At 37.9% G+C, this 18,591-nt stretch overlaps 1 protein-coding gene across 5 annotated transcripts in view; it reads right to left on the bottom strand.

Annotated features, from left to right (window-relative positions):
- Positions 1–18,591, bottom strand: part of arhgef4 (Rho guanine nucleotide exchange factor (GEF) 4) — a 97,405-nt gene that overhangs the window by 44,667 nt on the left and 34,147 nt on the right. For all 5 annotated transcript variants that reach the window (XM_048163043.1, XM_048163047.1, XM_048163044.1 and 2 more), the window contains one exon: positions 1,147–7,614. In XM_048163043.1, the coding sequence (XP_048019000.1) occupies positions 1,147–7,614 (6,468 nt within the window). The remainder of the gene's footprint in view (positions 1–1,146; positions 7,615–18,591) is intronic.

Genomic DNA, 18,591 nt, shown 5'->3' with positions numbered 1-18,591 from the left:
GTGCAAATTTAGGTGGTTATTGTACATGTCTTTTGATGGATGTCCACTGAGAGATGAAGTTTGTCAAAAGTTGATTTTTGGTAATGTTAAGAAATTAAAAGTATACATTAGCAAGATATTTAAACTATAAAATTGTTACTATTCTTAACAAGTATTTCATACTTTTCGAGTTAAGACATTAAACTGTAAAGAATGTATCTCTAATACTCGTGTATTTTGTCTGCACTGGCAGATTCGTTAACAACTGTTCAAAAGTTTGGGGTCAAGATTTTTTTGTAATGAAATTAGTACTTAGAGGCAAGGATACACAAAAATGACATACAATGTTAAAAGAGATTTCTATATAAATGCTGTTCTTTTCCAAAGAATCCTGATAAAATGTATCACAGCTTCCACAAAAACATTAAGCAGCATAACGTAGCACAACTGTTTCTTGAGCATCAAATCAGCGTAATAGAATATTTTCTGAAGGATCATATGACACTGAAGACTGGAGTAATGATGCTGAAAATTCATATTGGCCATCACAGGAATAAATTACATTTTACGATATATTCAAATATAAAACAGTTATTTTCAATTGTATTAATATTTCACAATATTACTACTTTCAAAACCATTCAAAAATCATACCCCAAACTTTGAAATGGTTGTGCATAAACAAGTGCAAAACAAGTGGAAAAAATCTGACAATACATTAGACATAGTTATACTAGATTTAGAATCGTTGCAGTGTAGGCCACACTTATTGAAAGGGTGCACTACATTATTGTGCCATAGACACAACATATGGACAATGTAATCATCCTTGATTCCTTGTGGGCCACTAGATGGCAGTGTCTTTGAGAAGTGTACAAATTTCACTGAAAGCTCTTTAGTATTGTGACAAACATAACAACCCTTGTAATTTCCTGACTAGCTAGCTCACTAACAGAAAGCAGAAATGTATGTTGAAAAATACACCATAACAATCCACTTTTGCTTTCACGTATGAAGCGTCTTGGGAAAACTCAAACTTGAGTAGAATTACTATATACAAATAGCAAAATGTAGAAAGAAAATCATATAGCACTCCTGCCTAAAATGTTCAAAGGACATATTTAAGTTGTTCTAACATCATAAACTTCATAATTTACTTTGACTTACCTCTGGTTTGTTTATCAGGGATGCTGAATTCAGGCTATTCTGAGAATGGCTGTCTGAACTGCTGTCCTCTAGTAAGTATTCAGAATCAAAAGACTGGGCTGTAGTGAGTTGTGCTGTCCTTGGTTTTAGAGACGTCGGCCTCTGAGGTGGATCAGAGAGAACGTCAGTGCTCACTCCCTGACCAAGAGAGCAGAGAGAGGATGCAACGGATCTCGAGGGGTAACGGAAGCTCCTCCGGTTTGTCCAGCCCAGACCAGGACTAAGAGGTTTGGGGCTCATGGGCCGTGTGGGAGTATCAGTGGTCTCAAAACAGCTGAGAGACCTGGTCCAGGTAGGTGACATCTGGGTTGCGAGTGCAAGAACAGTGGGGTGTACAGGTGACTGTGACCTATCCTCTACATTGGACTCAAAGCCATCTACTGAGGCCTGGTCAGAATCTGAGGAAGCGGCATAAGGCAGCTCACCTCCTTCCAAACATTTACTGTCTTCAGACTGTTCCTGAGATGCAGATTTCAAACTCTGTGGGTCAAAATGGCATGTGTTCCTAAAACTCTTTTGGGAAGCCGGTGAGCTGTTAAGTCTGGACCTGTTTTGAGGAGAACAGAAGGCACAATCAATATGGCTCTGATGTGTGGACTTGTCACAGACCGTCCCAGGAACCGATAGAGTTCTTTTGTAAAGTTCTGCTTCCTTATAATGTTTCATCTTCCTCCAGGACTGCTTGGTTTTCACCTCCTCATTCTCTGACTGCAAGGTCTGCTCCTGGTTGTCCCTCTCTGGATATCTGGACTCAAACAGGCTAGACAGAGACTTGTGAGCCATTGCGAGCTTCATTCGTAAGTTTAAGTTATCGGTACTCTTGCTTCTTTTTTGTTGCAATCCCTCTGTTGTTGGGGAAGCTCTAAAATTCTGTGCATCTCCATCTTTGTGCTGCTGCGGCTGATACACATTTTGGGATTTCATTAAAGCGAAAGCCTTTTCAAAAATGTCATCATTGGAGTGGTCAGCAAACTTTGTAATGTCTGTGAGATGATCTGTACTTTGAGAAATACTGGTCTTGTACAGCGAAGGGTTGGATTTGTTACGTGTGAGTGACCTACTGTACTTCACCTCGTCCCGTTCATCTCCATCCACAATGAAGTCCTTAACTTCCGTGTCAACCTTGTTATTGCCTTTGTGTTCTCGTTTGGTCTTGCGGAATGAGGGTATTCGAGAAAAAACAGAAAACATAGAGCCCTTCCCTGATTGGGTTCTCTTATTTCTTGCAGAACCACGAAGGCTAGATGATGATTGAGTGCTGTCCTCCGTCTCCTCACTGTTAGTACTGGAGTCATGGTCTTGTGACACAAAACTGGAAACACTATGGCCATCACTGCTATCGAACTCATTCGATAAAGAGCTCATTGTTTCTCCAGCATCTGGTTCATTCTTGACAAAGGCTACATTGGCTTTTGTACACATGGCAGAAATGTTGTCATGTGGGTGTTTTGTAGCGTCATCACAAGAGCTCCATTTCTCATTGAATAAACCTTCTGATAATGGACTTCCTCTCTGTTGCTCCTCCAGTCCATTCTCCATCACAAATGAGCTCTCCAGTGAACGGTCTGACTCCAAAATAGCTTCTAAATTAGTGATGGGTAAAATTCGACAACATGTAACAAATGCACCCTTGATCTCTGAGTTGTGCAGTTGCAAAGACTGCTTACAAAGAAGATCAGAAGTTTCACATAAGGAATCAGTGATTTCAGGAGAGATTGTTGTGAATGTTTCAAGTCTTCTCTCCATGTTTTCTAATACATAAGTATCATCGACCTTGAGAGAGCCACTCAGTGGTAATATGCTTTCCTCTTGAGAGAGCTCTGGGTGTTTGTGTGCAAGCAAATGGACAATATGGGGAAATTCACAATTTGTAGAGTCTGAATTAATCTCTCCATGTGTGCTGTAATGGTCATCTGTGTTTTCGGGACTCAAGGTTTGCAACACTGCAGTACTGCTCTGGCAGATGCCGTCTGTGTCCTTGAACTCAAATCCTCCCGCAGTCTGCTCTCCCTCCACTGAAGATGAGTGAAGCTGGCACTTCTTCCCATTATGGCAATCACAGAGCTGCTTTTGAGTAACCTCTTTGTGGCTGCTACAAACATCTATGTCTGAAGGTTTCTGAACATTATCTTTGCTGTCCATTGCAATCTTCAAGTCAGGTGCTTTGAAGGAGGTAGCCTGACCAGCAGGGGCACTAAAAGATTCACTATCTTTGCTCTCACCCCCCTTTGAGACTAAACATCCAGCATTGTTAGTAAACCTACTGTATTTTTGCAAAGAACTAGGCAAAGACATTTGTACACCTGAGGCGCAATCTTCTAAAGTAATGGCTTTAATGTTATTATTTGTGTCTGAGCTGTATTCATGGTTTCTGCTGTTCAGCTGGGAATAATCAAAAGGAGACTGTGCATTTGTGAAAGGATCAGAACATGCACTAGACAAAATATCAACATCCGACTCAGTTGTTTTAACTGACTCATTTTGCCTTGTTTGCTTGTCAGACAAGGTGTTGGGTTGGTGAAATTGTTTGGAGGTCTCTTTATATTCTATAGCGCAATGTGCTAATTGTTTACAGTTCATTTGAAGGCCATCACTGAGCTCAAAGCAAACATCTGTAGGGATGGCTGAAGATTTGTCATAGGAAATCTCAAAAAGACTAGCCAAAGATTCGACAGGACAATCTACCGGACAACCATCGGCTTCAGCTGTCTTCATGTCAGGACACGCAACACTCAATGACTTGGGCCTAGTATATTCTACGCATCCCAAATGGTCAGAGTAAATTACTGACTGTTCTATCGAGGGAACTACTGTACATTCTTTCTGGTACCCTTTAATAGTGTGATGCATGTTGCTAGCCTTCTGTGTTCCATCTAAAACGTCACCATCTTTATTATCAAAACTTTTAGAGTTAACACAAACTTGTGCTTCAGGGAATTCACCCAGTTTGTTAAAATTAATTCTACTATTAGGGCACTGATGGGTTTTGTAAACATCTGCCTCAGGCTTATGTTCCTCCGAATATGTTTGCCCAATGTCCTGCAAACAAAAACTGTCCATGTGATATCTACTAACTGAGTAATCCTCTTTTTCACTGTGCATTTGTAATACTGGCCAATTTTGTTGACCATAATGAGTTCTGTCCTGCAGATCTGACCGTTCTGATGTCCTGTCATTGATCAGACGCTGATGCAGTGAATCGGACACTCCAGCAGAAGTTGCATTAGGCACATTTGAGAAAGCTCTCTCGGCTGCAAAACACTCATATACAGAAACAACAGGTGTGTCACTGAAGTCCTGCTTTTTGAAATTTAGACCGTCATTCTTTTCAAAGTTTAAATCAAGTTCTTTGTCAGTGTCCTTTGATGAATGCTTTCCAGTTGTTTTCAAGGACTGATTGACTTCACAATCTGTGCAAATGTCCATGCAGTCCTGTTTTAATTGTCCCTTTTCATAAGCCACTGTGTCTGAAATAAAACCAGAGTCCGACTCAGTCACAGTCCACTTGGTGTTCATGGAATTTGCCTCAATATAATCAACCTGTGATAGTCTGTCTTCCACTGAAGACTGTGATTGGCTGTGTTCTAGTGGAGTATTTGATTGGCTATGCACTAAGGAGTTCTGTAATTGGTTTTGTTCTGAATCCTGTGATTTCATGTGTTGTACGGAATCCTGTGGTTGGCTGCATTCTACCGAATTCTGTGATTGCCTGTGTTCTGATGAAGTGTGTGACTGACTGTGTTCTACTGAATCCTGTGGTTGGCTGTGTTCTACATAGTCCTGTGATTGCTTGCGTTTTGATGAAGTTTGTGACTGATTGTATTCTACTGAATTCTGTGATTGCCTGTATTTTGATAAAGTAATTGACTGACTGTGTTCTACTGAATTCTGTGATTGTCTGTGTTCTGATGAAGTGTGTGACTGACTGTGTTCCACTGAGTCCTGTGATTGGCTGTGTTCTATTGAATCCTGTGACTGGAAGCTTTGTAATAAGTCCTGTGATTTGCTGTGTTCTAACAATTCCTGTGATTGTTTGCATTCTAGAGAATTCAGTGATTGGCTATGTTCTGCTGAATTCTGTGATTGGCTGCATTCTATGGAATCCTGTGATTGGGTGTGTTCTACTGAGATCTGTGACTGACTATGATCTACTGGGTCCTGTGATTGGCTGTGTTTGACTAAATCTTTTGATGGCATATTTTCTACTGTGTCCTGTGATTGGCTGTGTTGTACTGAATTCTGTGGTAGATTGCATTTCATGGAAGTCTGTGATTGGCTGTGTTCTACTGAGGCATGTGATTGGCTGTGTTCTACTGTGGCCTGTGATTGGCTGTGTTCCACTGGGGCCTTGGATTGGCTGTGTTTGACAAAATCTTGTGATGGCATGTCTTCTACTGAGGCCTGTGATTGGCTGTGTTCTAATGATTTCTGTGGTAGGTTGCATTTTATGGAAGACTGTGATTGGCTGTGTTCTGCTGAGACCTGGGATTGGTTGCATTCTAGAGAATTCTGTGAATGACCGTGTTCTATTGAGTCCAGTGAATGCCTGTGCTCTACTGAATTCTGTGATTGGTTGCATTCCACAGAATCCTGTGATTGGCTGTGTTCTAATGTTTTCTGTGATAGGTTGCATTTTATGGAAGGCTGTGATTGGCTGTGTTCTATTGAGACCTGTGATTGGCTGCATTCTACAGAATCCTGTGATGGACTGCATTCTAGAGAATTCTGTGAATGACTGTGTTCTGCTGAATTCTGTGATTGGTTGCATTCCACAGAATCCTGTGATTGGCTGTGTTCTACTAATTTTTGTGATAGGTTGCATTTTATGGAAGTCTGTGATTGGCCGTGTTCTACTGAGATCTGGGATTGGCTGCATTCTACAGAATCCTGTGATGGACTGCAATCTAGAGAATTCTGTGAATGACTGTGTTCTATTGAGTCCAGTGATTCCTTGTGTTCTACTGAATTCTGTGATTGGTTGCATTCCATAGAATCCTGTGATTGGCTGTGTTCTACTGAGACCTGTGTTTGGCTGCATTCTACAGAATCCTGTGAATGACTGTGTTCTATTGAGTCCAGTGATTGCCTGTGTTCTACTGAATTCTGTGATTGGTTGCATTCCACAGAATCATGTGATTGGCTGTGTTCTACTAATTTTTGTGACAGGTTGCATTTTGTGGAAGTCTGTGATTGGCTGTATTCTACTGAGACCTGGGATTGGCTGCATTCTACAGAATCCTGTGATGGACTGCATTCTACAGAATCCTCTGACTGACTGTGTTCTATTGAGTCCAGTGATTCCCTGTGTTCTACTGAATTCTGTGATTGGTTGCATTTCATAGAATCCAGTGATTGACTGTGTTCTACTGAATTCTGTGATTGGCTGTATGTTATAGAAGCTTGTGATTGGATGTTTTCTGTTGAGTCCTGTGATTTGCTGTGTTCTACTGAATTATGTGATTGGATGTGTTCTGTTGACTCCTCAACTTTCTGTTCAATAAGCTTCTCAACTGATACAGGCTCATATATAGAAAGATGCGGTGAGACAGATAAACTGATCTTATTGTCATCAACATTCAGCTCATCATGTTGAGTGTTCGATTTATTATGTTCAGCGTCGGCACTTTTTACAATGGATGCAATTATCTGTATTTCAGTGTTACTAGTGTCAATTTCATTTTGCTTCAACTCTTTCTCGCTTGTGAACTGTATGTGTGGCTCACTGTCTCCTAAATGAGTGTCTATGATATTTTTATTGATTTGCTCCAATTTTGATTTTCCATCAAAAGTTTCAGCAAAGTGAGACTTGGCTCCATTACTGTTTTTTAGGGTGAACAATGAGTCTTTACTTCTTGGCTCAGTGAGTGTTTGTGATCCTAAAGTGTCCTCTAATTCCAGTAGGGGTGTAGGATAGGATAGGCCATTCCTTGAAGAATCATCAAGTCCAGGTCCTGCTGGAAAAATGCTGATAACCTCCCCACATTCCGGACCATCCTTAGCATCAGACATCCCAGTGCCATCAACTTCCATGTGCATCATCTCCGTATTTCCAGTCTGTGTTTGCAATTGCTCTCTATCCACTGTCCTACCGAGACTGTCAAAGACAGCATGATGCCTTTTTGCTAAAGAGGGATTTCTCTCTCTAACTGAAGGTGAGGGTTTGACAAATGCAGAGTGTGAGTCCAGATGACCCACAGAGCAAGAGTCAGTCTCATAGCTGAGTGACGTCCTGCAGTAGTCTTTAGTTTCATGATTCGGGTCAGAGAAAGTGTCACTGTGCCATGAGTGCGTGTCAAAATATTCCTCTTTTGCTTCAGGAACTGGCTCACACCATTCCTGATGGTCATGTTGCTCTCCACGGTCATCCTGCTGAGACTCCCCATCTTCCAGACAGCCTGCTTCACTCCCAGAGTCCTCTAAAGCTGGGGCCTAGGAGGAAAAAGAGAATATGTGCATTAATTTGCTATTCTTAACAAAGGGGACTTTGTCTCACTTAATTGAAGTAAACAGTTTATAAGTTACATCAGCGAGGCAATTCAAAATAAGAGTTAAACAATTTGTTGAGTCATTTTTTTTTTTTTACAGATCTGCAATCAATTTAATTTTAAAGAGGAGCATATGTTTGTAAAGTTAACCACAGGTATGATACTCATTCAATTACATGTTAAATTCTTTCCCCTCACACCTGGAACTAATGTGTCACTCAACCATGCCCTGCTTCATGTAGCTAAATCAAAGCCCTTTAAAGAGCATCTGCTTATATGAAGCATCTGATCCATTAGCTCATTTGTTCAAGGAATCATTTCCTAGAAACAAAATTGTGCATGATGATGAACAGACGCAGATATATCATCACACAAGAGCATAACAGATTGTATGAGTCATTAACATCATATTAGCACAAACAACAGCAAACAAAAATGTGACAACTGGCTAAAAAAAGCAGCTAATCAAAAGTAGATGACAGTAAAACAACAGACTGCATATACTATAATTCAAACCATATATCAGCCAATGCAGAAAGATGCATTTGTAACCAGATGGCGTAGTTACAAATATTTATCACTAGGGGCTAACTGGACCATTCTTACCAGGAAAAAACCTGACCCCTTGAGCTCTACTCATAGTCAGTAGGTTGTGAAAAGGGGCGGAACCTTCCACCAGGGCAGACGTTTGTGCTGTTATCCAGCTTAGAGCAACCATACAAACAATCCCCTAAGAGGACCACCAGCCAACCAGCTGTTTGCAGCACACAACAATCCCTTCTTATCGGCCTCATAACCCACTGGTTTGTCTTTCATTAACCATGACTCCAATCTAGTGAGCTCAAAAGATTGCAGAAGAAGACACCAGGCTGATTTAGGCCAGCTAACGGTTCTGATGTTGTAAATAACCTACAAACATCAGGTTCTCAGAGGGAGGGAGAAGAGATGAAAGCCCCTATCATACGCTGCTTGTACTTAAGAATCGAGAGGTCATCAGGTACAGCACACCTCCAGCTAATCCAAACAGGTCAAGCTACTCCAAACCCTTCATGTTAAATGAGGGAGGACACTAAGAAGAATGGCTTTAAGAACAGCAGGTATCAAAGAAGAGAGTGCCAAATACTTCTGCACAGCCTTTTTCAAGGTGAACAAAGCTTGAATACTATTTTTTGGAAATACTCAAAGTACAGGAATATATAAAAACCCATGCACTGTTTAACTTATACATATGCAAATAATGAAAATGAAAATATAATGAAAATAATGAAAAAGAAAATAAATAATGAATATATATTTATGCAAATAAATGTAAATGTTTCTTTTTCTTTCCTTCCTTCATGCATGATGCTGTTTTTTCGTAACCTGTTGTATGGTTGTAAACATGAACTCCCTGACGTTCAATATCATATTAACTAAACGTATGACACACATGAGCACATTTGAAACATGATACTTGTTTGCTAGCAAAATAAAAAAAAAAAACAACTGACAGAGCACATTTTGGTACAGCATAAGTCAGGAGTAAAACCAGTCCCTATTGGCAGGTGGAATGACCTCAGCCAACAACACAATGTCACCTGACCCATTCAGTAACCAGACCTTGTTTTGCCAAATTGATTACAGTTGAGTTCCCTAAATGGCTTAACATCTTAACACTACACCATGGGCTGGGCAGGAGAATCGGGGGGATTGGTTTTGCGTTCAAGTGTGAATATACAGTATATACAGTGTGTGTATGAGGTAAAAATAGAAAGACAGAGCCAGAAAAAGCACATGTGATCCTGCACGCGGGACTGCTACTGACCCTTAAAGCCACTTGACCAACAACATAAAAATATTCATAGTCCTTCAGCTTGGTTCATATTTTATTTTTACTTTTTCCTAAAGATGTTTGTTACACATCAACACCAAGCACTTTTATTATTATTATATTATTTTATAGTATTATATACAGTGATAAAGGCTCTGTCAATTGGCATTGCATTGTAAATATACATTATCCTTATGAAAATACTTGAGATGGCTTGAAGAACATAGAAAAAACATTATATTGTCCCAATGGTGTATTAATTCTCTTCATGTTTAATCAGTCAAAATGTCTCCATCTGCATTTTATTCAGCTACAGCGATTGCTGGATGTCTTTGTCCATAATAGGAATTTCCTGGAACTTATTAGTGCTCCATAATGCTCACATCATCCTATTTTGTGTAAAAGTAGAAAAAAAAATACTGCTCTCTAAAGATATTTGAAGTAAACATACAATAATCCATACATTTTTATCCAAATGAGCACACTTTTGAACTAAACGCCAAAGGCATCAGGCACAGAAAGACGTCAGCAGTTAACAAGTTAATGTAACAGATTTTTGATGAACAGATATCATCAAAAATATTTTAATTTGTGTTCCGAACAAGAACGAAGGTCTTACAGGTGTGGAACGACATGAGGGTGAGTTAATGACAGAAATTTCATTTTTGGGTGAACTAACACTTTAAAGGTTGGTGAATTTTTTAAGAATTGAATAAGAAAATTCTCTTATTCTCACCAAGGCTGCATTTATTTGTAGTGTACAGCATGGCCTCAAAATATGTTACAAATGAAAGTTTGAACGTTTATTATTGTCATATGTAGAAATGTGACAATGTCTGAAAAAATATTTTCTGTATGTATTAACAAACATAATAATAGAGCAACAAGTGTGTGCAGACTGAAAAAGTGTAGGTTATATAAAAGATTTCACTATTTAAGTGAGCATCTTTAAGTGGACATTCTAGAGAATTTCAGGATCTGTTGGGTAAGCCAGGTCTAAATTTATTCCACCAGTCAGACCAAAAAGACTGGCATCCAAAACCACACCACCATCTGCTGTCATTTCTATTATAAATACAGATTATCTTCTTCAGCAAACAATAGTGTAAACAGTGCTATAAAAATATTTTATCATTAACTAATAAATAAAAAGTAAAAGTAATTTTAAAATGCAATCACAATCTTATCATTTTGCTGCTGACCAAATAATGAAGTCTACTTTTCCAGATAATAATATCTACATCATTACTTGTGTAGCAGATCAGGTTGTTCTGATCTTAAATCCCACAAAGTGTCATAAAGTCATTTACACTGGGACTGCATCATAAAAGAGAGAATGCACACTAATGAGATACACTGAGAATACACTGTGAGCTCAGCGTGCTCTTGCTTACGTCATTCCTCAAGGGTGCAGAATCGCTGCACAGTCCAGACTGAGCGTCTGCTTCCTCTAACCCTTAAGAAATGCAAAAGTAACATCAACAAACGGCATGCTTCTGCACATGAGGGTTTTGAGGAGGTCATTTGACAATGTTACAATGTAGCACGCTACATATACTATTGTACTATTTCATTTTATTGCAATGAAAACTTTAGATTCAGGGGGAGAAAATCTGAGGTGCATTTCAACAAAGCAATTTTTGGAAACAACTACCATTCTAAAGTTTGGGGTCTGCTTACCAAGGCTGCACTTATTTTATCCAAAATACCAGTAATATACAGTAATATTGTGAAATATTATTACAGTTTAAAATAATCAATTTCTATTTTATATATATTTTTTAAAATGTATTCCTGTGATGGCAAAGCTGAATTTTCAGGATCATTACTCCAGTCTTCAGTGTCACATGATCTTTCAGAAATCATTCTAATATGCAGATTTGCTGCTCAATGAAACATTTCTTATTATTATCAATTTTTTTGTAATGTTTGTGGTTTAATATTTTCTTATTCTTTGATTAATAGAAGTTGCAGTATTTATTAATTAATAAAAGTATACATTCCGCCCCGCCCCCCAAAAAAAATCTTCCTGACCCAAAACCCCAAAGTTATGATTTTTTTTTTGAAGGGCTCTTAAAAAAGTGAAATTAACTTAGCTTTCACATCACAACCAAATTACAGATTTTTACTGAATCTTTATTACATCATTGTTTTTAATGCATCTATTTATGTATGCATCGTACATTAGAATACAAAACCAACAGCCAAGTCATTGAAATAGCAAGAGGATCGCTGACAATATCTTTCTCCAGCAGGTATTATAGATGTCTTTTGTTTCTATTTATGAGGATTCAGGAGGAGGTGTTTGAGGTTCAGGAGGAGGTACAGGGGTGCATTGGATCGCTCAGGCAACTGCAGTGCTGCAATCAAAGGATCCTGCTGCTCTCGCCACATGAGCATGAGCTCATCCCATCGGAGAGGCCAACCACAGAGAGGGAATCACACACACAAACACCTCTGCACACATGCAAGGGAGCCACTCACAGGAGATACACACACTCACAGGGGACTCTTCTGTAAGACTAAGAAAGGTTCTTGCACAGTGAAACATTGCCATATTACTCATTTCTAAATAGAGGAGTGGAGAAGCACAGAAATTAGATTTAACATAGGCGAGGAGTAATATCATGTCATTAACGGGACTTTATATGCAAATGACGAGGTCATCTAAGACCACACCTTCAACCCAGCTCTCTCATCAAAAGGAATTTGACCTCTGCTGAGTGAAGCATCTGTGTATTTGAGGTAATTGTAAAAGAGTAAGATTTGTTTGCACCCAGTGGATGTACTAAAGAGCTTTAGCATCCTGAGTATAGTGAAGCATTCATGTGCACCGCTGTGCATAGTAAGTGGTCGTGGTGATTTAGAGCAGGTGCACACACAACTGAGACCCCTTCTGTGCCAACTAAATCAGCTGACTTCAGACAAGACAATCAGATCAGACAAACAGCTTTAACACCTCTCTCTCCAAAATCACCACGGTTGTGTTATTTTATATGATATCCTTCATAAGGTAAAAGAACTACTATAAAAAACAGCTTTGAGACTATTTGCATTGGTTAAAATCTTAGACCTGCAATTAAATAATCAAATTAAGTGCATTTAACTATATGTATCAACTATATGTATTTACTATAAATGTATTTTCCTACATTGCCCTGATAGTAGGAAAATCAATTATTATGGAATGTATAAACAGGTCTGAGGACATGATTTTTTTTTTTTTTTTTTTTTTTTTTTTTATAAATTATATTTATTTATTTACCACACTAAATGAGTGCATTGGACTGACAGCCCTTATTTTGACTTGTTCCAACACTCATCATTTCTATCGGCTCCATCTGAAGATTTTATTTCTGATAAGTTTAAGGGCATGTGCTCACTTTACTAGGAATACTCTGTTTGAGCCATTATATCTACATCAAAGGTCCTTTTATCTTGCACTGCAAACCCCAACGCTCAAAATAATTAATTGGTTTGAGTAGGACAAACTTAAATGTAAACAAACTAGTTCTGTCAAATTAACTTTTATGAGTATTTAGCACTTTACTTATCTTTCAAGTTCAAAGAACTGATATATTTTAAGTAAACTGAACTGTTTCATTGTTTTGAATTTTATAAACTTATTTCTTTTAATTTAGATGAACTTAAATTATATAATGTTTTGTTTTTGTTTGTTTTTTTTGTGCAAGATTAATGTAATATCATCATCAGTAATATCATTGCACCTGCTGCACCCATGGTAAGGCAGCAAAGTTCCTTGATTATTACGCTGTAATGAGAGTATAGTTCCTAGCCATATCGGCCTAGAAAATCGCAACTTTTCATTTTCCGTCGGTCTTAGTACACGATGTAACTACAGAAGAGTCAAGTTTTAAATAGGAAAAATATCTAAACTCTTTAGTCATTTTTGAGCGAGATGCTAACAGTCTAATCAGATTCAACGATCTATGCTAAGCTGCAGCTATAACAATGCTACCGCCAGACCCAGAGATCGGCTGAATAGATTCAAAAAGGTAAAACTCAACTATTTAACTCTAGGGGAGTTGGAAAATGAGCCTATTTTCAAAAATAGTGGTGTGTTCCTTTAAGTGGGAGATTTAGTAGTGTTTAATGTTTTATCATGCTAATTCAGAAGAGTTTCTGTTAATGTTGGTTTTTGGAGAGTTACCATCATGGTGACAAGTGGTGCATGCGGCTTGGTTTGAGAGCAAGTATGTTAAATGCTTTATATTGCTGTACTCATTCAGGAAGTGCAAATTAGCAAGTTAGCATTTTCTGAATTAGCTTGTTATATCTAGCTAAGTTTAAAATGTTTACATCAAGGTTACATGATCATTTTAAGTTAAATGTATGAATTAGTAGTGTACTCAAACATTTTAGGTAAAGAACAATTAAACTAGATCTGCAGGTATGATGCTCCTTCTTTTATTGGCAAAGTATTATAAACATGACTGGCATTTTTTTATTTTTATTTTTTCTAGAAGTCTAGATCAGATATTCATTGTAAGGCATTCAAGGATTTTCAACTACACTAGCATTTTAGTGCAATCATTGTTAAGTGTTTAAGTGTGAAGTGCATGATCTATTATATGAAGATCTCCAAAGGCAGCATGCAACACACTGGCTACATAAATCAGATCAGTGTCATGTCGCATATCACACTTGCATACTAAACATGGTTCTCTTGTAAATTTTCAGAAGATGTGCACGCTGTTTAACAGACAGGGAAGGTCAATGCTTACTGTTAAGATAAATCTAATTCAGAGATTCCAGTGACAACAAAGAAACAGAGACATAAGGAATGTTCTGCACTCATTCCCTTTCCTAGATGGGATCAGGCATTTTCAGCACTGCTTTCATTTTCACATTATAAAACATGGTAGAATTACTTGACTTGTAAGAATGCATTTTGATTACTATATTTTTTTATGGCATCAGTGGACCTACATATTCATGAATTGAATCATGTGATCTTTAGCCTGTGCTTTTCTAACCCCTGATTCAGCTTAAGTCAGACTTTTCTCAAAGGAATCTGATAGTGGAGCATAATCTCACAGTCTTTTTATTGCTTTCCAAATCTGATTATCATATAATCTAAAATACCTCAAGATGCACTAAAGCACAAGAGGTTAAATTCACCCCCATCCATGCAATTTCTCTAACCTATTCGGGATCTCAGATAAAGGGCACGGCGTGTTGAATCAGTGGACCAAATAACAAGTGGTTTCTTGTCCCTAATGAGGAGGTGATGAGCAGCTTATGCAACGCACCCCTGCTGAGAAAGCCAGAACTTAAAGCTGTGCTCTGATAATTCTCAAAGAGACACAGAAGAAAAATCCCAAAATGCACTGGGAAAAGACCTTTACCCTATAAACTCATGCCACAGCTTCCTGATCCTTCTTGTCCATTCTAATCGACAGCAGCTTGTTTACCAAACAGAATGATACATGTATATTCTTTATCAGTGGTTGCATAACCTAAACAGACACAATCGCCAAAACACAAGGGAGCTGTTTTCCCCAAAATAGGTTTACAGGGCAGGGAAAATTATGCACACAACACTTACATTGAACCACTTGTAGATGCAAAACAAAACAAAATAAAAAAAAAAAAAAAACTCACTTGTAGACACTATATGCAAAACAAAAAAACAACAACTCACGTGTAGATGTTATATACAAAACAAAACAAAAAAACCTCACTTGTAGATGCTATATACAAAACAAAACAAAAAAAACTCACTTGTAGATGCTATATACAAAACAAAACAAAACAAAAAAAACTCACTTGTAGATGCTATATACAAAACAAAACAAAAAAACTCACTTGTAGATGTTATATACAAAACAAAACAAAAAAACTCACTTGTAGATGCTATATGCAAAACAAAAAAACTCACTTGTAGATGCTATATGCAAAACAAAAAAACTCACTTGTAGATGCTATATGCAAAACAAAAAAACTCACTTGTAGATGCTATATGCAAAACAAAAAAAAACTCACTTGTAGATGCTATATGCAAAACAAAAAACCCCACTTGTAGATGTTATATGCAAAAAAAAAAAAAAACACAAAACAAAGCCTAATGGGGTTTGTGAACTAATGGGTTGTGAATATCAGATCATCTTAAGACCCACTGAACTGCACACAGCACTTGTTTAAACTCGCATTCAATTACTAATGTTGTCAACCCAAAGGTCCACAGAGATAATGTTTAAATATATCTTATGGCCAAAAGTCATAATCTATGAGGACCATCTATGAAGAAAAACATAGGCTGGGGTCCGAATGGAGGGGCTTACAACACCCTCTACTTTACACTAGGTAGTTTGTATAACTCTTTGAGTTGTAGTTTACATTCCTGTCCTGTTATCTCTCTCATTCTCTGTGTCTGAATGGTCTGGCCTTGTCTGGGGAAATAGAAAATCTGCCGACATCTATTATACACTTTTTTCCCCCGAGTAAGACTACAGGAAGGCACTGCAAATGCTTCATTGCAAGACCTTTTAAGAGCAAAAGAACTTTACATAACACTCTATGAATAAAATGTTTAGCTTAGACCCTCACTTGCATGTTCACTATACACTTCACAGTTCTACTGACATTCCGTGCTGTATTTCTGCTACTTTAAATTAGATTGTTTGGAAATGCTACATAAAAGGCTGAGAGAGCTAGTGAAAAACACTTAATAGCATTTGGTATGTTGTCTGTTTGGATTTGCAGACATTTCGCACAAACTTCTTCTGAGTTTCCTCATGTGTCACATGCCACAAGACTCAAATTTCACTAAATGTTTTGCTTAATGAAGCGCATAAATCTCTCACTGCTCACTTGTTTTCTTCTTCAATTAATTTTCCTGTCTATTTCCCTGTCAGGCCAAGTGTAACACAAGCCGATGTATTGAGTAACTGAGTGTGGTATGTAATCGTCATTCTCAAACCTGTATGTCAGAGGGATTGGGGGCCTCGAGCATCAACACACACACACACACACACACACCTATCAGTCCCAAACAACAAAATGCATGCTAACGCATGTATCCACACCCATACTTTTACTCACAACGTCTAGCTCTGACATGCCAAAACACTGTCATCTAAAGAGAAACCGGATAATCGAACTGCCTCAGGAAAACACAGATGGGAAAAACAACTCCCATTCATGTGCAATCCGAGCTCTAATATTCCTGGCGGGAGAGCAGATTGTGACGGATCCTCTGTCACATTGACTTTGCTTGAGAATGGTATTGTTTGGGAAAAGTGCTGTTTCATGGCTCCAATTTCAGCTGGAGGTGTAGAGATATAAAAGGCTAACAGTCAATGCTGTTCATGTTCATAGCATGAAGTTTGACAGCTGATTGATTAAGTTGTTGACTGCTTATGTCAACAAAATTATGGCTGAAACGATCAGTAAGCAGTTATGCTGACCAAGCTCATGCCTAACCTGCCTACATTTCCCACACCAAAAAGCCAGAATATGAATTCAAAAGAATCTCTTTCAGAGAGACTCGGGCTGTGAGGATGCATTTATTCACAAGCATAATCTGACACATGCTGTGCATAACATATTGCAATTCAACAATGGCCCACAATGAGAGGTTCTTACTTCACAGATGAAGCTGCTGAAAGAGCTGAGTAAGACACGGCACTGCGCTTAAACTGAGCTGCTACTGCAGAGCTGCTTCATTACAACACAACTGTAGTGTCCTGTCAGGTGGCTAGATTTAAAAGGCACATTTCAGCATTCCATAAAAACAGCTTAGTTTGCTTTTATACCAATTAAAGAAGTAGGGGACATATTTGGACACTTAAAGAGCTAGTTTGCCTAAAAATGAAACATCTGTCATCATTTACTCACATTCATGCTGTTCCAAACTTGTATGACTTTCTTTCTGCTGTGAAACACAAACCACTGACTTCCACTGTATGAGTGGAAAAAACAGACATTTTTCAAATATAACTAAGACTGTAAGAAACTCATACAGGTTTTAAACCACATAAGGGTGAGTAAATGATGAAAGAATTTTCATTTTTGTGTGAACTATCCCTTTAAATCACAAAAATAATAAATAATAATAATAAACATTTATTTCAAAATTGTTTTAATATTTTTTGACTGTTCCACAGTTATTGAATAATTTCTACAACTTTTTTTCTAAAGTTGATTTACTCGCTTACCATGGAGTAAACAGTGTCATTGAAGTGCTTGAGCTAAAATATGAGATGTGATGTTTGAAGAAACAGGTAAAAATTCTTTGTAAACAGAATATTGCCAATATAGTCATTTTAAATCACACTGTATTTTGGTCAATTTATCCCAAAATTGTTACAATATTTTGTAGTTATGTGCATTTGGGATACATCAAATGCTAGCTATGAAAGTAAGGAGACTGCTATTTTATTCCAAAATTGTCAGTTCCATCCAGAGAGAAAAGAATGAAATTAATTAATCTGGTGGGAATGTGAAATGTTTTTAAGAGAGCTTATTTTCTAAATACCAATGTTTTATCCTTTAAACCCTAACAAACATCTATCTATGAAACAATTTGCTTGAAAAGTGTACTTTAATATCTGTAAAATAATGCAATGATATTCATACTGTACATGTACTGCAATTTTTGTGTAAGTTTCCAAATACTTTTTGGGGCCACTGTATGGAAAAATGCTAATTAAATTTCTTGCAGTCTTGATACATTTTTTAAGAGTTTTGTATGCATTACTGTGCATTTAGAAACAGGAACACTGACAGTGACAAAAATGTCCCACACTGACTCATTGGCGGCCAATGGCACCAAGTCAAAGGGTTTCCACCTCTGCAGTGACAGTAACTGTAAATTCAGCTGGCTGGGAACTTGTCTCTCTCTTTCTGGGCCTATTTACACCTGGTCACTTCATGCATTTTCTCTGTTCGGATAGCTATCCAATCGTAGGGGTGTAAGAAAATATTGATACACATGACTATCACGGTATTATGTTTGGCAATACTGTATCGATTCTCAAAAACACTGTATTGATATTTATTTATTTGTTTGTTTACATCCTAGATTCATGTCAGCGGTTTCATGTCGGCTTAAACCTGACCGCTAGATGGCAGTGTTATCTCGGAACA

Source organism: Megalobrama amblycephala, linkage group LG17 (assembly GCF_018812025.1).
Source record: "Megalobrama amblycephala isolate DHTTF-2021 linkage group LG17, ASM1881202v1, whole genome shotgun sequence".
Classification (NCBI taxonomy): domain Eukaryota; kingdom Metazoa; phylum Chordata; class Actinopteri; order Cypriniformes; family Xenocyprididae; genus Megalobrama; species Megalobrama amblycephala.
The sequence above is the reverse complement of the archived record's forward strand: the minus strand, read 5'-3'. Positions and strand labels throughout refer to the sequence as shown.